The sequence below is a fragment of the Clupea harengus genome, chromosome 19 (assembly GCF_900700415.2).
Source record: "Clupea harengus chromosome 19, Ch_v2.0.2, whole genome shotgun sequence".
NCBI classification, from domain to species: Eukaryota; Metazoa; Chordata; class Actinopteri; order Clupeiformes; family Clupeidae; genus Clupea; species Clupea harengus.
The window spans coordinates 16,062,091-16,084,586 of record NC_045170.1 but is presented as its reverse complement, the minus strand read 5'-3'; the positions used below and the strand labels follow the sequence as shown (position 1 = coordinate 16,084,586).

Here is a 22,496-nt window from a genome sequence, read left to right as displayed (position 1 = left end):
TTCAGTTGGAGGGTAGGGTGGGGGGCATGGATATTGTAAGACAGACTATGCTTCAGTTATTCTTACGTTACTATTATTTCTCCCTCATAAAGGTTCAACTACATCTAACATCTGACCTTTTCAGTACAACTACATTTTCAGCACATTGTGGACACCATCCTATTGACAACACTACTGAATCTACATGACAGCCCTTCAATAATAATGCAAGACTGGAATACATTTTACCAGATTGCAAAGTGATTCCATGATGGAGTCTAGCTATTACAGGTGAAAGCATGCCAGGAAGTTCTGTCACTCCAAAATGTAATACTTTCTTTTACTTTTTTAGAAGATACTATTGCACTTTTTTTCTCTGTTTATTGAAATAAAGAATATCTACTCTTCAAGTGGAAAGGTCTAAATGTACATGAGCCCCACTCTGCATGATCCTGACTTGACAGTGGTCCAGGGAAGTTAAACACCTCCGAACCAGACATTCATCACAATGCTGTTGAGGGGTTGTTTGTATGAGTATCCTACCCTTAGGTGTCTTCTGTCAATGTCAAAAGCACTGCTGATGACTGAAGTGCTCCGTTTCAGTATAATCTTATCATGACATGCTCTTTCCTCCTGAGTGCAAATGTAGTGGGTTGTTGGTTGCTCAGGAAATGGCTTTTGCTCTGGAAACCCTTCCAAAAAGCACATTGATATGCAGTTGCTAGGAAATTGTACATTTCATGACTCGACAGCTAGATGCTTTTATATTCACCCTTTGCAAATGCTTTCATCCAAAGACGAACATAGCTTTAGTCAACAACTGTGTGATAGTCCAGAAAAGCTGAAAACAAAAACATACAGAGTTCATACTGCTGTAAGTCTGCTGTAACACACACATGGTATGGTCTTAGTTGCGTAGTCTCAAGAACATCATATGGATGAGGTTTGTATCACTGGTAAAGACTACTCCAGCAGAGCAAAGGAGATCAGATATTGTAGGAACAACAGACTTCATGCATATACTGTAGGAAATTTAGAATCTCCAAGCATATTTTAACCCCATGACAGATCCAATTATAAGCATATGGAAGCCTCTAATTGCTCCCTTTTCGTTAATCATTCAACTCATAAGAGAACACAAACCACACAGAAAATGCACCATAAAAATTACATAAAAAGGTAAGCCATTACATCATAACTCCAAAGAGCTTTTAGCCTTTCTTGCTGTTCCCTGTGGCCTTGGCGTTTCGTGCCTACCGGGCATCCCAAGCCACGGTGCATGGCAGAGTTAAATGGCCCTCAATTTGCATGCAGATTCATTGCAGGCACGTTGATTACCTCAGTCAGGGCTTCGGGCAGCCTCCCGTGGTTCCATTTGGCTGAAGCCGCAGGCTGGATAAAGCCCCATTTACCAAAATGCTTCCCTTAGCAAGGACATGGCCTATTTATACATTTAAACCAAATGGCCATGCCAGACAATATCCTCTCTCCACCCCCCACCCCACCCCCTCTCTGTATGAGTTGAAAGACTAAATGTGAAATACACATTCAAATCAAGGTTATTGTGATTTACTTTCGTTAAAACATTGTGCAAGAGTGTGTGTGACTGCACAAATCTAGACTACACACAGACATCATTATAAGCCCCAAAATAGTCACATTAGGCAATGGGAGCTAAATTAATATTGCATATTGGTATGATAACTGGGACACCGTTGCTGTAGTCTCGCATGACCCCACAAGAGGAATATTGCTTTGCACATTTGAATTAAGCTTGAGTTCCCATATGTGTTCTGCAAATCATCTTCTTTTTACCACAGGTCTCAATGGGACCTGGGTCACAGACTCCCAAAAATCAGGCTATTAGTCAATTTACATTTCTTGTAATAGCATTTTTCTAAAACAAGACACTAGTCAGGTGAATGTTACTAAGGAGTGTGCAGTTGCTGTCCTTACGTGAGAGCTGGGTCAGAAGGATCTAAACATTACCTGACCTGCAAATGATCGCACCTGCTCCAGTTGCAAGACTAGCTGAGTTGGACAGGTTCTCTCCTGCCCACCCATGCAGCTGCCTGGCCTGCTGTCCAAGGCGTATCTAAGCAACTGTAAACTGTTACACAGTTGGTCCTTTACCAGCGAGAAGCACAGCGAAGTTTCCTAATAGTAGAAGTTGTCTTAAACTTGAAACATGGATTTGCTGTCTCAAGCAGAAAATAAACCACTCTCTACTTTGTCCGTTTTTAGCTTTATCCCATCAAGAAGACCTGAACCGAAAGAGATGACCTATTTCAACTTCACTAATCCCAGGGTATGCAAAGTCTGTTTGCTGTTATTGTTAGCTTCACTAGCACCTATCGATAATTCAGTTGTTAAGCCTAAATGACCACATCAAAGATACAGTTATATCAACTGAAATAGCTTAATCGTCGCAGATGTTATTGTTCATATGCCAGTGTCCTCTTTAGGCTCAAGAGGTTCACCAGTATGATTTATATCGACGAACTGAAGGTTACGACAACAAATTACACCGTGATGATAGACAACATGCAAAAGGCAGAGGTCTCGACTTCTACGTTGAGGTAAGCAGAATACCAGTGGCAATGGCTGATAGTTAGGCTGACCAGATTGTTTTCCACGAAGCTTTTAATGTAACCCAGCAAGAGCACATGTTTTGTAAATGCTAATTTATGAGTTTAGGGCAGGGATCGCTATCTTTAACAATGAGCTTAATCGCACGGCAAACAACTTGGCTCGTAGCAACTCCAATGACTTCAGAAGAACAACTTGAATGTAAGTTAAAGTTGCAATTTCACCACAGATTTATATCTGTTCACTAAATCAGATTGCAAGATTTTTTTTGTAGCAGTTCTCACAGTTTGGTGTGAAATGATAAAGGCTATAAGAACTTAATCAGATGTGATGAATTGAAACAGAAATGCTGTTTTCGTTCTCTGAAAAGAGCATATCCTAATGAGCAATGGAAAGTAAGCATATGGTTCAACTCCTGCTTTATTCAGCCCACTTCAGGACATAATTGGGGACATAATTGTGTTTATTGGAACAGTAACAATTGTTTAGGTTTGCAAGGCACGGAGTAGGCCTACATTTCATATACAGTACCAGTCAAAAGTTTGGACACACCTTTAATTTTTTTGAGAAGTGTTTTCTTTACTTTTATTATTTTCTACATTGTAGATTAATACTGAAGACATTTAAACTACTTCTAAACAAAAAGTGTTATCTACCATGCAGAAAATAACAAAAGTAAAGAAAAAACTTCTAAAAAAATGAGAAAGTGTGTCCGAACTTTTGACTGGTAGCCTACTGTAGGTCCTTTTATTTCAGATCTGTTTATAATTAGCTTGGAAACATGGGGGCATGGTAAGTGCAACAGGCCAAGGAGTATTGACATTTTAATTAGGCTCAATATTTTCAGTCAGGATTGGAAAAATATTGGAATACAAATTATATCTATAGTCATCACAGTTAATGAGTCACTGTTAGAAACTTGACTGTCAGTGGTGAGTTTGTGATCTCAGCAAAGTAGGCAAAAACATAGTGCCACAAGAAGAGATGACTGACAGAACATTGATAGGAAAGAGAGCTGACCTGTCAGATGAGCATGACATACTACAGCACAGGAAGCAGGCTCTATGTTGGTGTCTTGCTGTCTACTTACCAATACCAACATCCAAATAGACTGATACAAAAGGGTAGAATCACTAGGGGTGTCTAATCTTTACATGATTAATAGGTGGCCCAATACACTAACAGACCGGGAATTGCACAGTCAATTACACATATCACACAGATTCAAAAGGATAACAGAAATACATGCTGACATTAACACAAACAGGGAAACACAAATACATTCTAAAACGGAACATTAAACCAAAGAATCAAACAATAACCATTCTAACGGGCAGACATGCAGAGCATTATGGGGCAAACTATTACACACACACGGAAGTGCACAATCCCCTTGCACGCCACAATAAATGGTAAATGGACTGCATTTATATTGCGCTTTTTACCTATTAGTGCACTCAAAGTGCTTTACAGGTTAATGCATCACATTAGATACAGAAGATTTGGCAAATTTTTCATGGGCGCAACCCACATACTCAGCTCTGCTGCTCATCCCCCAAATGCATGTTCCTTACAAATGTGGCACCATTTAAAAGGGAAATAAACAGGCTTTCCAACGGTATAAGATTTATTGCCAAGAAGCATTGTTACAACAGAGAAATAATGTACCAAACACAAATTTCCTTACTTTTTGTGCTATGTTTATCTGCGATGCATAGTTCAGACACTGAGATATGAATGTGAAATCTTTTCGAGGTGTATCTTCTTGAGGGCTGTCTGTTGTTGTCCCTGGTATTGACCCTGGCCTTGGTAAAGTGTCCTAACCCGTCATGAGTATGAAGAGGGGTGGGTGTAGAATGCCAGACACCATTGTTGAGCTGTCTGGAGGGTGTCCTGGGCCTAATTCAATGAAACACTGGCAAAGGAAGGTGCCCACGACCCCAGCAAAATGGTCACGAAGACATCTTTGTTAATGTTGCTTCTATAATACTTAGGCTAGGTTGTTGGGTATGAGTACTTGCATGTGACAGTGAGAGGTTTGGCTGCTGTGGGAAGTCCTCAGCCAATAGCATGAGGAATTCAACATCTTTTCCTGTGTATAACTAAAATTATCTGATTAAAAGGGAGTTGGTGTAAGCAGCACACACACACACACACAGAGACAATCATGATTTTAATATGACAGTGCCCTTTCGGTATCAGCTATGGGATTTTTTCTACCAAGAACTCAATGGTCATTCTGTTTGAGCTCTAACAGATCCTTTCAGGAAATAAATAATGTGTCCACATAAGTGCTTGTCTCTCCAAAAAAATGCATCAAAGTAGGGATGCACGATAATATCGGCACGACATCGGTATCTGCAGATAAAAGCTTCAAAACTTAATTATCGGCATCTGCAGATATGAACATTTCTGCCGATGTACCTGGCCGATAAAGTGACGTTCAAATTATGCGCACGCGAAGCAAATGTTTTGGTTACTATGAGCGCCAACAACGTAATTCAACACGTCGGTGTGGCAGTACTTCACAGTATCAGAGGATGTTGACATGCTATTCGCCTTATTCACGTTGCGGCCATATTGAAAACGAAAACGAGGCTTGGTTGGGTAAACCCGACCGGAAGTCATTCTTTACGATACGAAGAGTAATGATGGACAGAGAATGGACCACAAATATTCTGCTCTTGCCCCCTATAACTGTGGCATTAATAGATTATTTTTTGCAGCTCACCGTCAGCATCATGTTTATTTACTTGGCTATTATGAAATGCACCAAACATACCATGGAATGTGTGTGCCAGAAAGCTCAACGTGAGCAACTTTTGAACAGCCTCTGAACGTGAGGAATTCTTTTGCCTTAAAGTAACTGTATTTAGCAATTGTACTTTAGGGTAAGGGTAAGGATTAGCAATCTAACCTTTAAAAAAAAAAAAACAGCTTAAAAAAATTGGGGCGCTGCAATGACGCTTAATATGAAGAATAGCCTCTGTCATACCAGGGTCCGTAGGCATATTATCCTACTGCGTTATGTAAGTTTGCCTTAAGACGCCAGGTTACTACTGTCTACCAAACTAGTAAGTAGCTTATTTGCCGTCTTGTGTTGCACTTGCTTGATGTTTGACTGTGTTAGGAAAGTCGTTGACTCACTAGTTTGTCATAGTGTCAAAGTAAGCACATTTCAACAGGTTTCGCTAGGCTAGGTTTCGCCGCTAGCATCTCGTTAGCGATTAGCAATTCCTCCCTTCTGTTGCTGTAACATCTAACTTAGCTACCTTGACCATGTAGGGGATCTCATTCTTTCTCATGGAGGGAACTGCCCTCGCTCTCACACTTGCCCTGCCACTCTCTCTCTTTCTGACTGCAAAAGCATTGTTATTCACAAGATCATCCTGGTAAAGATGCCATGAATCACCTGTCATTTTACAAATTTGACTCATTCGTGCTATCAATTCTGACAGTATAACTTCGCTGCCATTTACTAGCTAGCCAGGTAAATAAACATGATGCTGACGGTATTTGTAAAAAAAACAATCTATTAATGCCGCAAGGGCAGAAGATGTGTGGTCCATTCTCCGTCCATCATTACTCTTCCTAAATTTCCCTCGGGATTAATAAAGTATCCATCTATCTATCTATCTTCGTATGGTAGAGAATGACTTCCGGTCGGGTTTACCCAACCAAGCCTCGTTTTCGTTTCAAAATGGCGGCGCGTGTGAATAAGGCGAATTTGTCAGGAAACTTTTCAGGAGATGGAAGAGGAGACGACAGCTTGGCCGTAACGTAGGTTACATGCATAGATGCAGACCACCCGCGTGCAACGCTTTGCAACATTACCTGTTGCGCGCTAATAGTTAATAAGTTGCTAGTTAGCTAGACAACACTAGCTAGTTAGCTTGCATGCTACGTGACACCAACGAAGTTGATGATCTCATTTGAAGGGATGTGAAACGTTATGTCACGAGCCCACGCTATCTGTACATGGCTTACTTTTGCATATATGGAATTTATATAGCTAACTTGGCAATAACCTTACATAGATTAGTCTAGAAATCCTAGAAGGGATGTTATTAAACTGTAAGTCAGTTAACCAACGTTAGCTTTCCAAGTTAGCCAAGTTGCATTTCCAGAGTGTAGTTGTTCAAGTTGGTACTGTTCAAGTATGAAAATTGTGACGTGAAAATATAAATAAATCTGCCATATTTGAAATAATTTCAATAGTTAATAATAAATGTCCTGTATCTACAGCAATACCCTATCATAATAACAGATTAATTCTAGTACATGAGAGACTTTTCAATAAGTAAAAAGCAGAGGTGTATATATCGGTATCGGCATCGGCAATCGGCCAAAATGAGCTTGTAAATATCGACATATCGGATATCGGCTAAAATTCAATATCGTGCATCCCTACATCAAAGTAGGACCTGCCAGTCATGCCTGATGCATGCAAGGCTGTGCTGAAAGGCTGACGCTTCTTCTCTTGGAATGAAATCACGCCAGCAGCACACATTCAAATGCCTGTTTGCTAAAACCGTCTGGCTGATGACATTCATGGGAAAGACAAGAGCAAACAAGCAAAGCCCTACATAGACTGCAACTCACAGCTTGACCAAAGAAGTACTTTGTTTGTTTGTTTGTTAGTTTGTTTTTGTAAACGGTTAATTATTCGTCAATGTTACAGCTCTGGTTTGGCTCGTCTTTGCCTTGTCTATTCCTTAGAGTCCTGAGCAACTGAAGATGACGCCATATTTAGACATAGGGCCACATTTTTACATTGAAGGTTTAACATTCAATTTTATTTTCTGACTTAACTCTTTGTTGATCCGAGTGTGGTTAGGCATAAGGCTGTAAATATTAGGGAGACAAATATGCAAAGGTCAAGTTTTAATCCAATTTTTTTTTTTTTTTTAAACCAAAATAGTTGTAGCCTGTGAGTATATCAGGCTGTGGTGTCTGCAGGTGTGTGCGCATGACACAATGCATGGCCTGCATTAGTGGATGCAATTAAGGACAACATACATGAATAATTAAAAATCAGCTGCCCTCTTTAGCCAAACTCCATGAGTGTGAATCATCCAAGTCTCTATACCTGCTGGTATTGAGAGAGGTATGCCAGCTCTGCCTTTGCCAATAAACCTACTTACAAACAAGGGAAAAGTGCACACCCACAAAAACAGTGATAGCTTAGCAACAAATATCACATTAGCCTTCCAACTTCTTAGACAGCTTTTTGTCAACTGGTTACCATGTCCTTCACTTTGCTGAGGCCTTCGTTATTGTTCAATGCGCAATATGTGATTGTGTTCCAGGAGTCATCACGGTCTCTCCCAGTTTTATCTTCCTCCGAGCATGGGCGACGCTTACCACCTCCTAATTACCAACCGGGGCGCCAGTTTTCCCGAGTTAACTACATCCGAGCTGAATTCTTCAGGAAAAACGGAATCACGAAATCGTTGGAAGAGGGATATGGATCAGTCGTCCCTGTTTGAGGCTCATTCTTTTAACTTGATATGTAATGTTTTGTCACAATATACATACATACAGTAAGAGAGTTTGATTCATGGGCTTCTACATTATATAAGTAAACTAGTATGTTTTATTTAGTTTTACTTTATTTTCTATGCTTACATTCACAAAGCCGTTTTCACATTCAGACATAAACGACAGACGTGGGTATATACAAAGTCTTTAATGAATAAGAAAATGGTAGTGTCCAACATGGCAACACTGGTATTTGTATTTTATTCTGTGTTATTACAAAAAACTCCTTATTTTAAAACTTCTCTTGGCTGCACACACAGTGGCCTGGCTAAAACACAAAGAGACTGGACAGCGCAAACACTCATTATATCTATCCACTCCTCTGAAGGGAGACCATGCAAACTTATTCACAGGTATATATATTTATATATTTGTGTGTGTATGGGTATTCATACGTATGTCTAAGCACTTTTCAGCACAGTGTATCTATGCTATATGGTATGTGTGTATTTGTATGTAATGCAATAGAGACTGTCTGTGCAGCATAGTGTGTATGTGTGTGTATGTGTGTGTGTGTGTACACTGTTTAAGTGTACGTGTCTGTATGGTTTGTGTAAAAGTTCAAGGCATGATAGTCCCTTGTGACAGGGACCTGGTCATCTCAGTGTGAACAAAGTAAGTCTTCAGCTCCCCCTTCCCTTTGACATTGATGATGCCTCGGCAAGAGCAAACGTAGCCCAGGGTCTGTAAGATTCGATTCGTCTCTTCAGTAACCTTCACCGGGGGGGGGAAGAAAAACAAGAAATTATGAAATCCTCTCGCCGTACATTTAAGTTGTTTTTTTCCTTTGGCAAAAAAAAAAAACATTAAATAATTAAACAGGCAGGGTTAACTCTTTTAAACAGCTAATTTTCCCCAGACACAACCCCCCCCCCACACACACACACACAAACACTCACACATACATCAACACCCGCATGCACAAACACACACACACACTTGAAGAAGAAGAACAAGAAGAAATAGAGATGAACCTGTATTTTCCCCAGCACTCCTGTGCTCTCCATTCTGCTGGCCACGTTTACACTGTTGCCCCAGATGTCATACTGGGGCTTTTGGGCTCCGATCACCCCTGCTATCACAGGACCGTGGTTTATCCCTGGCAACACAGCACACAAAGACAGAGAAACACAGAGGAAAAGAAAGACACGAATAAAGAGTCTGTAGAAAGGATTAGAAGCCTAGGATAGGATAACTATGGCCTTCTGCATTCATTCCTTGAACCAGAAATTGTTGAGCAACAGTTCTTTGCTTCATTTCCCCGACTTACCTACTCTTAATTTAAAGTCGTTGAAGGAATGTTTATTGATGACGTCAAGTTTTCCCACCAATGCAAAGGCGAACTCCACCATCGTGCCGATGTGCATGTACTGTCTGTCGTCCTGGCACAGTGGAGAGACCAAAAGACTTCAATGTGTGGGATACTGTAATCGGTCGTCTTCTCTGATCAATCAGAGCAAACACCTTATAACCAGAAACATGCTTCAGTCTGAATATTACTGCACTGCTAGACACTAATGACACTGACTCACACACTCGCGTAGCAGAGCACTTAAGCCCACTGTCACAACAGGGAACTTGTCATGGCACATGCCATATCCTGTAGTTAGTTCATTCAGTGTAGTGTAGTAGTGGCAGTTAATGTTCAGCGATAACACAGTGATAATACCAAGGATACCAATAACATAACAGACTGTGTTACATTCCAGTATTTAGAGTAATACATTGTGAGAGCTGTCTAGAGACAACTATTGATGACTTGTCACAATGTTTTATTTTTGATGGATGGATGAGAGGCCAAAACAGAATAGCATCTTTGATATGTTTATGATATATCTTTCCAGAAGTCTATATAAGTCTTAAGAGCAACGAGAAAGGTGTCGCCCATTTACCTGCGAACATTCTGGTCCGAGTGTTACATTAAGTCCTGTTGCCGCCATGTAGGTGCTACCAATGGTCTTGATCTTCTCCACACCACTGAACTTAGGCTTAGACAGAAGCTGGGGAGATGGGGAGAACAGAGTCAGTATCTGCACTGACCCGATTCATTTTAATACACTGATGTCATTTGATAAATTACGTCACAACTCCTATGACTTTTTCCCCACTGTGATCCTAAGGTGAGCTTAGGTAACAGGATAGAACAAGCAACTGATGGTGCCAAATAATACTGGGCAGAACACAGAAATAACTGCAGTTTTTCTGGGACGAAGAATGTTTTTACAGCATATTATATACATTTTTAGAGCACAGTTCAGTAAAATGTGCCTTCTAAATAATGCTGTCTAAAGGTAATACTGCAAAGGCTCCTCAAAACCATGCCTGACAAGAAGGGCAATGATTTCTCATGCATTTATCAGGAGATGCTATTACTTGTTCATTACACCATATCATTTTTCACTTACTCAGACTACCAAAGTACCACAGAGGCCATCATCATTTCAAAAAAAGGTTGCGCATAGACGAGTAGATGTGTAACAAAAAAATAGGCCAAGGACCTCATGAGCACCTCATCAAAGTCTGCAATGATCTCATTGAGGAGTCTGAGGCACTCCAGTCCTTCCTTGTTGACGTCCGACTCCGTGTAGAACTCCTTGAAGTCTGGGATGGAGGCAAACATCACACACACCAGGTCATAGGCCTGGTGGTAAAGGTCCTGTGAAGATTCAAAGCAAAAATGAACACAAAGCTTCGGCAAAAATTATATATATATATATATATATATATATAAAAAAAATAACTACAAAACAAGGTAATCTGTCATTACCTATGACGGCAGATCCATCAAGCTCTTTATTCTACTTTTTACACAAAGAAACACCAGAAGCAAAACAGGTACCTCATTCTTCCAGTTTCTCGCCAAGAAGTGCTCGGCGACGTGGGCGGGCAGAACGTTCTCCAGGAGAACACGGTTGAGGTTCTCCATGGTCTCGATCTCCTCGCACTCCTTCTTGAACTTGTTTTTCCAGACGAAGTCTAACCTACAGTAATATTCATTCTGTTACAAAAGGGGACACAGAGGCAAAGAGATGACAGACATCTGATCACCGTGTCCGGGAACAGGGCATTAAAAACATCACAGCACAAACACACTTCAGCATCACATCGCCATTGTTAAAGGGGGGTAACCACTTTGCCCTGGCTTGACTAGATGTAAACAATTAGCTATGTGCTGAGTCGACACTGAGTTGACTTGGCAGAACAAGTGAGAAGACCGGCGAGTGTGAATAGTGTAATCCTGTGTTTATTAAAAAGCAGCTTGTTGATTACTTTCTGTCAAACACCCACACATACATCCACACAAACGTTTAAGAACACAAGTGGTTTGACAGTTGCTCTACAAAGGAAGTCCCCCTCATCTCCATGGATACAGTCTGTATTCCCTTAGTAGATCTATTATATTAATTTATGGAAGGGGAGATTTAGATGACAAGAAAAAACGTGAAAATGGATTTCAAACCGAAATGTTTGTCATATTAATTATTCATGCAATGGTGCTCTCTCTCTCTCTCATTTTATCTCCCCATTTTAAAAAACATGAATAAAATAGTCAGGTCTATGCCTTGTATCTGAGAGTTTAGCATACATCGCATGCATTTAAAGCTCCATGGAGGAATAGCAAACGCAGAAGCCCAGCTCAGCATCCTGTGTGGAATGGCTTCCAGGAATCCGCCAGCACTAAAGCTTCAGTCTAAAACTTCACTCGACAGCCCCAAAGAGACAACCAATGAGGGACAGGCTAGCTAGCAGATTGGCAGACCCCGGCAGCACCGAATGTCTCTTTATGCGCAACTCGCCACGGCACATAGCCCAAGGAGAGGCAACGACGAGGCCGTGCACATTGCGTCCAGGGTTTTTCTAATCGGAAGAGAAGGAAGGATTACGCTGGAAGGCAGTGCATACTAACATTAGGCTGCCCCATGAAGACAAACAAGACATGCAGGGTTGTTTTTTGTGTCTGCTATGTGTGTGTGCGGATGTGGGGTGGGTAAGGGAAGTAACGCTACTAATCAGGAGGTCTGTTAAACACACTGTACTGAAAGGGCGCGTTGACTCCATTTCACAGCCGCCCCTTCAAGGTTCTATTCATTCACCTCAGTGTGGTATTCTCAAAAGTCATTAGGACCATTTCCAGCCACCTTTGTAGCGTACCTGGAATTATATTATTATGAATTATGTAAATGTTCCTTACTGGGAAGCTCCTATTTTTCTGTTCTCCAAAGTGGTTCCAGGTATATGTCCCTGTTGAAATGATTCATTCTGAAGCTGTTAGTACAATATTATAGACTGATTGAAATCCCATGCGACCTGACTAAGAGATGCGTTAAGAGGGGCTATATTCAGGTTGCTACGCAGGTCTGCTGTTTAAGTGAGTTATGATGGCATTGTGCTTAAAATAGTCTTGTTAGATGATCGTGATTAAAATAGTCTTGTTAGATGGGTCAGCCCAGAAACCCAGTTTGAGTTTTACCCAGAACATTAGTACACAAACACACACACACACATTTCCATACACAGATGTTAATACAGTGAGACTGATTGGTCTTGAGCCACCCCCACCCCCCTACCCCTTTTTCTCGGGTCCTCTGGGGGTACAGTACTGTTTCTGTATTTTTAGATGGGGGGGGGGGGGGGGTGATGGATGATGTTCCTGCAGTACATTCGATATCCTCGACTCAGTTCTCTGGGGTTTCTATAGAGTCTGAGGACTCCAACAAGGCCATCACCCAATGGAACAAACACCACAGAGGGAGAGCGAGCGAGGACAGCAGAGAGAAAGAAATAGTAGAGAGTTGCTTGAGAAATGCAAGATGAGACATCCGAGGGAAGTGGATTGGCCTAGCACTGTGTGGAAAAGTCAGTGTTAATTACAAGCTGCGGGGGGGGGGGGGGGGGTACGGGTAGTGGTTTTGTGACAGTTTATTAGCACACAGAGACAACCCACCTGTCGGGCCAAAACAAGGAGGGTGATGAAGAAGATAAACAGAGACACCGAGCCCATGGTCTTCAGGTCTTTCAGCACTCCTGGCCTGAAAGAGAGAAGTCACAGAAAGACAATTTAGTTTTTGCATTTAAAAAGGGGAGCTGAGAGGATTTGTGCTGACAAGTGTCACGCTGCCTTGAATGCAGAAAGGGGAAAGAAAGGAAGATGAAAGGGGGACTTGCTACATGACCAGTGTCTTAACGCACATGGCCCACGCATAACCTCCAAACTTCAGCTGTCGGTTCCCCCTCGTGAAAAATCAATTCCAGCCTGCCCCCATAAAACCCTCCGTCTCATAACCTGTCAATCACCCTCCGAACAACTACAAGAGGAGGAAACTTTTCTCCCCTCTGTGAGCCAGAGGGAAGGGACCCATGCAGTTCGCAGAGTATTCTTTGTCATTTCCGCGGCTATGTAATTTATATTTAATCAAGTTCAAAAGACCTGATTTGTCAAAGTCATTGAAATAATTTATTCAAATGGCTGGCAAATCAAACTTTCCATACAATTATCCAGAACCTCTAGTTCTGCAGATCTCAGCATTTAGTGTTTGTTTCCAATGCTATATGATTTATATTTCATCACGTTCAAAATGCCTAAATGGTCAAGGGCACTGAAATAGCGTGAAATGACTTGACAATCAAGCTTTTAGTGCCACTGCTCACCGCTCAGATGCAGAGCAGGCAGGCGATAGCAACAGTTCCTATGAATACACACCTGAGAAGAGCAACCAGGTTGTGATTAAATCAAACGGCGCAAGAGAAGCAGATTTTGTTCTCCGAGTGTAACCTCAATTTTGCCAAATCCCCAAAACTGCAGGAACACAGAGCAGGTTGCAGCTATGTCTGTGTTTGCAGTCTGTGTGCTGAACAAAAGCTTTTTGGGAGTGCATCTGTGGCTGTTGTTCTATTGTGATTTATGCATCTCTGAGTAAATACTGTAATGTGTGTGTATGCTCCCATCCCTTTCTCCATCGCTATGACATGCATTTGTGTGTGTACGTAAGAGAGCGAAAACGAGAGAGAAAGAGAGTGTGTGGGCATACCTCTCCAGAGGCTGTGTTCGGTACAGCGCTGTGCTGTAGTCGTCCAGCACTGATGCATAGGTCTGCAGGATGATGACATTGTAGCCCACCACGGCCGCCAGCATGATGAGCATCTTCAGCTCGTAGTTGATCCGCAGGAACACGGAGCACGACACCAGCCCCAGGATGCAGCTGTAGATGAAGTACTGGGCTCCCCAGACACAACACCAGAACCGCCAATCAAAACCCACATCCGTGGGAGTCAGAGGCAAATCAAAGCAGACTTAATGACGAAAGAACATGCGCTAATGGAATATATCGGGATATCAAATATACCAAAGAGCTCTGCTAAAAGGCCGACATATAACTCTGAGGCTGCTGTAACAGAGAGAAATGCAGACGAATAACAGGTTCTATTAAACTATACTACTATACTATACTACACTACACTACACTACACAACACTATACTATACTTTCTAGTTCAATGTACATGTAAGCATGTGAAACTACCATACTACCATGGGTAGTAAACCAGTACAAAAGGTTATTATGGGGCTTCCGGTTTGAACATGGAGTGAGTGGACGTGTTTGAGTGTGGCTCCCGTTTTTATATTCTAAATACTTGTTCTACCTTCATTTTAAACCTATGCTTGCCGTTATCTGTATGTAGCCTAAACTTTTTGTATAACTTTGGTCATAGCTAGACACCGAAATGTCAAGTAAAGCAAACCGTCGAAATAATAAAGCAACTGAAAAAGACCAAGCTTCGACCAGAAGTGAAAACATGGCTACGGCCTCGATGCCTGATGCACTACCAGAAGACCTTGAGAAACTTCGATCGATTCTCCTCACTGATATGACACAAGCAGTGCATTCTGCGCTTAAAAATGAACTTGAAACCGCGTTGACTCCAGTAAATAGCACGCTTGAACAAGTAAAGTCTTACTACGAATCACACGACGAACGTATTCGTGGGGTTGAAGATAACCTAAGTGATTACAGTGACCGTTTGGTGAGTGTTGAGACTGCCATAGCAACATTGCAGGAGGAGAACACGTCTTTGAAAAGGAAGTTAGATGACCTGGAGAATCGGTCGCGGAGATCCAACCTGAGAGTGGTCGGGATCCCTGAAAATTTGGAAGGTTCAGACCCTGTTAAGTTCATGGCCAACTTTTTTCATGAGGTACTGGGGGCAGATTTCTTCTCTGGGCCTCTCCTGCTTTCCCGTGCACACCGAATTGGAGCTAAACCAACCGATGAAGGCCGGCGATCGAGACCAAGAGTATTCCTGGTCCACTTTCATTACTTTCAGGACAAACATCGCGTCAGCAGACAGAGGCAGGAGCTAGTCTTCCGTGGATCTGAGCTTCCCCTTAAACATTAGAGAGCGACCTCCATGGAGATTTGACCCACTTCTGCTTTCAAGTGAGGAATTTTGTAGTTTTATCTCAACTAACATAAATACATTTTTGACGATTAATGAAACTGATTCTGTTTCATATTCTGTGCTGTGGGAAACCTTGAAAGCTTACTTACGAGGTCTTATAATCTCCTATAGTTCGTATGCCAGTAGGGAACGTAAGAAGGAAATGCAAGCTCTAGCACAGTCCATTTTAGAACTGGACAGGAAATATTCAGAGACTCCCTCTGCTAAATTATATAAGGAGCGGGCTGATTTGCAGACGAAATTTAATTATCTCACTACCAAACAATCAGAACAACTCATTCTTAAGACACGTGGTCTCTACTATGAATATGGTGACAAATCAAGCCGGTTAATGGCTCATCAATTGAAACGTCAAGCCGCATCTCGACTTATACCCCTGATCAAAGATACCCACCAAAACACCACAAACAAGCCAAAAGAAATTAATAATATTTTTAAAGACTTTTACTACTCTCTTTACACCTCTGAATTTCCCTCTGATACAACAGATATGGAGCACTTCTTAGATAGTTTGGAAATACCAACTCTAAACTCTGAGGCAACAAAAAATGTAGATCAAGCTCTCACACAAGATGAGCTTAATAGTGCCATCATGGCAATGCAGAGCAATAAATCCCCAGGGCCCGATGGCTACCCAACTAATTTTTACAAGAAATTCAAAGAGGAGCTCACACCAATCCTTATGAAAATGTTTCAGGAATCCTTGAAAAATGGTTCTCTACCCCCCACCCTTTCACAGGCGTCCATCTCCCTTCTTCTTAAAAAAGACAAGGATCCAACCCAGTGTGGATCTTACCGCCCCATCTCTCTTTTGAATGTAGATGTTAAAATATTGGCTAAAGTGTTAGCATGCCGTTTAGAGCGCCTCCTCCCTAAAATAATTTCAGATGACCAAACAGGTTTTATTAAAAACCGCCATTCCTTCTCCAATATTCGACGGCTGGCTGCTATAGTTTATTCACCCAGTGCTTCTCCGTGTCCAGAGGTAGTTCTTTTTCTGGACGCAGAGAAGGCATTTGATCGAGTGGAGTGGTCTTATTTATTTAATGTTTTGAAGAGATTTGGATTTGGTAACATATTTGTGCAGTGGGTTAAGCTCTTATACCATTCACCTTTAGCAAGCATACAAACAAACTACTCTAGATCTGACTATTTTCCACTAACTCGTGGCACCCGCCAGGGTTGCCCATTGTCCCCCCTGCTTTTCGCCATTGCAATTGAGCCACTCTCTATTGCACTTAAATCAACATCTCTATTTCAGGGCATTAAGAGGGGGACATGGAACACCGTGTATCTTTATATGCGGATGACCTCCTGCTCTATATTAATGATCCTATGGCTAGTGGTCCCAGAATTGTGTCACTTTTAAATCAGTTTGGAGCTTTTTCTGGTTATAAATTAAATTTTCAAAAAAGCATATGCTTTCCTGTTAACAACTCAGCTCTACATATTCAGCCAGGATCATTTCTCTTTCCCATATCTCAAGATGGTTTCAAATATCTAGGTATACACTTTACTCGCTCCTTCTCCTCTCTGTCTGAAGCTAACTATGGCCCCCAAGTCAATCAAATGAAGGCCGACTTTGAAAGATGGCGCAGTTTACCACTTACCATGGCAGGGAAAATACAATCTGTGAAGATGACAATACTTCCCAGATTTCTTTATTTATTCCAATGCCTGCCAGTCTTTATACCCAAGTCATTTTTTAAATCAGTCAACCAATCCATAACATCATTTATTTGGGGGAATAAGATTCCTAGGGTTAAGAAGACCATTCTCCAAAGAGATCGCGAGGTGGGGGGATTGGGCCTTCCAAGCTTTATCCATTATTATTGGGCATCCAACATACAAAAGATATTATTTTGGCTCCATCGATCAGATACAAACTGGTGTCTACTTGAGGCTCAGTTTTGTCGCTCCACATCTCTCCAAGCTTTAGTGTACTCCTCCTTGCCAGTGCAGCTCTCTAGATTTATATCCAATCCTGTTGTATTGTCCACTCTAAAAATTTTCAATCAATTTCGCTGTCACTATAAGCTAACATCAGCATCGGTTCTGGGCCCGATTTATAAGAACCATCTTTTCCCTCCCTCTACACTTGATTCAACATTTAAACAATGGAGTTTGAATGGTCTCATATACATCAAAGACCTATATACAGATAACATATTTGACAGTTTTGAAAATGTGTGTAAACGATATAACCTTCCTCGCAGTTCTTTTTTTAAGTATCTGCAGATTCGCCACTTTGTTAAGAGTAAATTTGTTCATTTTCCCGATCTCCCAGTCGTCACAGTGTTGGACAAACTTACTCTCACCTTTGTGAATAAAGGTCTAATCTCTCTACTTTATTCTCAGTTGATGTCTCTTGGAGATCAAAGCCTAAACAAATTTAAAAGTAGGTGGGAGGATGAGCTTGGTATAGACCTGCCGGAGGAATATTGGGCAAAAGCATTGAAAAGAGTCAATTCTTCATCGTCATGTGCCAGACTGGGGCTTATACAATTTAAGGTTTTGCATAGAGTTCATTTAAGCAAGGCAAGGCTTGCCAGCATATACCCTGGGACGGACGCTAGCTGCGATAAATGTTATTTTTCTCCAGCCAATCTAGTGCATTCTTTCTGGTCTTGTCCCCAACTTTCAGGTTACTGGGCAATAGTTTTTAAAACGCTAAGCGAGGCTCTTGGAGTGATGCTGGAACCCTGTCCACTTATAGCAATATTTGGTGTGGCTGATGAAACTCTGGGTTTAAATGCAAACCAGTCGGACATCATTGCATTCACATCACTTTTGGCCCGTAGAAGAATTTTGTTAGTTTGGAAATCTTCTACTTCCCCATCAGCTTCGGTCTGGCTGGAAGATGTAATGTTTTTTCTAAAGCTGGAGAAGATCAAATTTACACTCAGAGGGTCTGTGGAAAGGTTCTATTTCATGTGGGGACCGTTTTTGTCGTATTTTGAGAGTCTGAAAGAGTTGCCCACTGGGTGAGTGTCCCTAACTGTAACTGAGACCCTCCCCCCTCTCTATCCTTTCCTAGCCGTTTATTTATTTATTCTTCTTTCTATTCATTGCCTATTTATTTATCTCCTTTTTTCCCTATTGATATTAGATCGCCTCACAGAATGGTTGACACATTGTAAATATTTACTATATTTGAGCCACTTAATGTGTTATGGACATATGAGGGCCTATGTTTTGTAAGAATATTGATGCATAGCTGTGAAAATGTACATTCATGACTGAGAAATGTTTTTTGTTTTTATGAACATACTAACTGTCAAGAGGTGTATGGGGAGGGTGGGAGAGGGTAATCTTGTTCGTGTTTAAAAAAAATGAAAACATGGAGGAAAAATGCTTGAGATACTGCTTGAGATAACCTGTATTGTGCAATTCCTTCAATAAATAAATTATAATAAAAAAAATGTCTGAGATATGCATATTGCAACTAAGATTAAACAACACTATACAAGACTGTATATTGGGAAACTTAAATGGCATGCTCCACTCCAGCTACTGTTGATGCAGTCCTCAGGCCAACTCCTCTCCCCACCCCCACCCCTACCTCTCCCAAACACAACTCCAGAGGAGATCAGACTTATGCTTCTCAGCGGAGAAATTGTGCCAAAAGCGATGTGTGCCGTGCAGAACCCAGATAAATAAGCTCAGCCGGTGCAGTCACTTTTACTGAGCCAGCCCTGGCAGGGGGAGATATATTTCATTACAAGTGAGGGGAAATGGGTTATGGCCATTAGCAAGGAAAGGGGTGTGAATGATAGCTTCTTTATGGAGGCTACACTGGGCATTGTTTTTCTTAGAGTCCTAGAGGCATTCTTTACTTTCAGGTATAAGAGGTTGACTTAATATATCACACAAACTCTAACCTAGCTATTTTTAAGAAAGGCTTCCTCTGAAACAGATCTTTAAAAAAAGCCGTGTTTAAGTAACACTTAACCATTACACATGTCATGAACAGGTCCTTACAGATGTCACATCCTGCCATAAGATGTCATGTTCAGTGGCCATTATCGGTAATTGTTATGACAGCTTTCGATATGATGCTGATCTGAGTACATAACACAAGCTGTAATGCAACATAACCTTCTGAGAACTGTCAAGACACATACTGATAATTGGAAAAACACTGTCATGTCATATCACAGGACTCCAACTGTCACAGGACGAATGACAGCATCTGGTATATCCTGACATGTCTATGACAAGGTTATATTTCATCAAAATTCATCAAAGAGTAGTAGTGACTACTGTTTGTCTCCATAAAAGTCAAGACACATAGAAATATGGGTTCTAGGAACATTCAAAACATTACTGGAGCATTATTTTATTCTGTGATTAATTTATTTTGTTCGTTGGTTGATGAGCCAGCTTGCACTAGGATCTGTCTGTCTAGCCATGAGCCTCATTTGTCTGGTCTGAAGGGTCACTCCCAGCAGCTGCTCTCTCTCTCTCTCTCTCTCCTGCTCTGCTCCCTCTCTCTCTCTCTCCCTTTCTCTTTCTCTTTCTCTCTCTCTCTCTCTCTCTTCTGCTCTGCTCCCTCTTCCTCTCTTCTCTAGCAATCATCCCCAGCTCCCCCCCCCCCCCCCCCATCTCTGAGGCTTTTAACTGTGGATATGCAGGATATGGCGTCTGGATGCATAAAGTGAGAATAAGTTAGGCGAGGCAGCAGGGGCATGTTATGTGGGCTGAATCAGTGTGCCCGCGCTAACCAGGGAGCACACGCTAACAGGCACATATTCTGTGGGCATACGCTGATAGGACTTAATGGCTTTCGAAACCACCTTATTAGCTGGATAAAGTGCCGGGGCCCAGTAATGCAGTGTTGTCTATAAAAAGGTTCTCATTTGCACTCTTTGGTCTTTCAGTCACCTCATCAGAGACACAGCACAGACTGATCACCAAAGAAAGCGGACTCAGAACTGACAGATCAGTTTTTATTTAAAAAGCCAAGAATAAACGAAAGGCCACGGTACAGCGAATAGCCCCTCCAACTGTGGGTTAGCAAGGGAGCACACCACAGTCTTTAAGCACTGTTCAATGCCATCAAGGATAAAGCTTCAGTGGTCTATAAACAGCCGTTTATTACTTGCAAAAAAAAAGTGAGAATAGAGGCGAGCACTTACAGGCAGATAGAACTTGTCCTCTTCAACAAACTGCACCACATAGCCGGAGGAACTGACCATGGTCTCGTTGGACATGTTTAAACCAGGGACAAGCACAGTCCTCGACTCCTCCAGGAAAAACTACACACACAGAATATGAGTTTGATATAATATCCACCAACAACAAATAGGCAAGGACAGTATGTAAATATGCATGAGAATATGGAGTCAGAATGCACTTTCATTTGCAGCAAAGTCATATGGAGAGCAGACTAAACCAGACATTTGTTTCTCTAGATAAGGTCATGTATTTAGCTCACTGGGCATTTGGAGTGTCTCAAACAGACTAGGGACACGATATTACACAAACACACACACAAAAAGACACACACTCAGACATGCACTCAGACCAAATCTGATTATGACTTAGTGTTCTTTCCCTTTGAGAGTGGTAGAAGAAAATAGAGAAGTGTATAGGGTGTGAAATGAATTCACGGCAACATGGAAAAATCCACACCTTGGCACCTGTGGCTCTTCCCTGAATGTTGAAAGGAAGAAGCCAACAGCTAGAGGTGATGGAGGTCGGCAGACTCAGTCACTTAATCAAACACACACACACACAGGCACACATACACACTCATATACAAACACAGATACGTGCATACAGACACACACACACACACAGATCCACACACACAGATACTCAAATACAAACACAGACACATACATACAGACACACACACACACACACTCTCCCCTCTCTCCCGTCACTCCTCTAAGCCATAAAGCCACAGTGACCTGTAAGCGGCCTCAAATCCAATCTCAAGCGCATCTTCAGACGCATCATTGCCTCTGGGTCCTTCAGGCTAATCCACAGTGATGTAGAACGACCGCGACGGCCAGTGACCAGAGCCAGCTGCCATTTGGCACATTAAAAATCAATGTGAGGAGTGCAGCAGCAGTGACACCGTTATCACACTCAATTCCAAGGTGAAGACACTTTGCCTCGTGTGCTGGTGTGATTTTGCGCGCGTGTGTGTGTGTGTGTTGAGTGCTCTTGATCCTCACATTAAGTGTCCCACAGTATTGCCCCGTACAGCAGGACTAGTTAGTGTATGTCCCTGACTCTCAGTGAAAACTTGCAATTGTGTTTCTCTCAGCTAGCCAATTATTCTAATTGGGCAAATGCATTGTTTCAGCAGAGGCTTGCACTGGGCTACGCACTGAGCTATAGTGAGTAGTAATTACCTCAGACAAGGTAGAAAGGTCATCATGTTGATTACTATTATTGAGCACAACCATTACCAGTAGGAGAAGGCCCATTGTCATTACAGTGTTTACCGGCATTACCGTGAGGGGGACTGTTGCTTTGGAGTGCTTGGTCCCCTCAATGAGACTGTCCAAAAAAAAAAAAAAACAGAAGGTGTGGAGTTGGTCAGGTTGTCACAGTTCCTCGGTTAGCCGCGCGGGTGCATGCATTCAGCGGTTGCCATGGCGACGACTACGCCAGGCAGTGCGGTTGCCATTATTGCGGTCACAGCCTTGCAGGGCAGTGTTATGAATGGTGGTCACCACGGCACTTACCATGTTGAACACGGCCATGACCAGGATGAGGGTGGTGGTTGTCATGGTGAAGACGAGTCGTATCCAAGGGTTGTTGGCGATGATCCTGGAGGAGCTCGGAAGCCAGGGCAGAGAGCACGAGGCTGCTTTTCCCCATTGCTACGGCAACAGGAGAGAGAGAGAGAGAGAGAGAGAGAGAGGTGAAAACAAGTTTACTAACACTTGCATCGATATTTTTTGCATCGCAGCT

The 22,496-nt window shown here is 42.0% G+C and overlaps 2 protein-coding genes across 2 annotated transcripts in view; one reads left to right on the top strand and one right to left on the bottom strand.

Moving 5' to 3' along the window:
• Positions 1-2,097: 2,097 nt before the first annotated feature.
• Positions 2,098-8,074, top strand: c19h5orf49 (chromosome 19 C5orf49 homolog). The gene is made up of 3 exons (XM_012818223.3): positions 2,098-2,287; positions 2,445-2,558; positions 7,878-8,074. Exons 1-3 carry the CDS (start codon positions 2,168-2,170, stop codon positions 8,055-8,057), a joined length of 414 nt encoding a protein of 137 aa, XP_012673677.1. The 5' UTR covers positions 2,098-2,167; the 3' UTR covers positions 8,058-8,074.
• A 168-nt stretch (positions 8,075-8,242) lies between these two features.
• adcy2b (adenylate cyclase 2b (brain)) overlaps positions 8,243-22,496 on the bottom strand; it is a 62,930-nt gene continuing 48,676 nt past the window's right edge. The window contains exons 16-25 of the mRNA XM_031585788.2: positions 22,268-22,405; positions 20,705-20,824; positions 14,139-14,323; positions 13,055-13,139; positions 10,949-11,107; positions 10,619-10,765; positions 10,002-10,109; positions 9,380-9,491; positions 9,084-9,208; positions 8,243-8,823 (exon numbers count right to left, since the gene is read on the bottom strand). Of these exons, the coding sequence (XP_031441648.1) occupies positions 8,671-8,823; positions 9,084-9,208; positions 9,380-9,491; positions 10,002-10,109; positions 10,619-10,765; positions 10,949-11,107; positions 13,055-13,139; positions 14,139-14,323; positions 20,705-20,824; positions 22,268-22,405 (1,332 nt within the window). The 3' untranslated portion in view covers positions 8,243-8,670. The remainder of the gene's footprint in view (positions 8,824-9,083; positions 9,209-9,379; positions 9,492-10,001; positions 10,110-10,618; positions 10,766-10,948; positions 11,108-13,054; positions 13,140-14,138; positions 14,324-20,704; positions 20,825-22,267; positions 22,406-22,496) is intronic.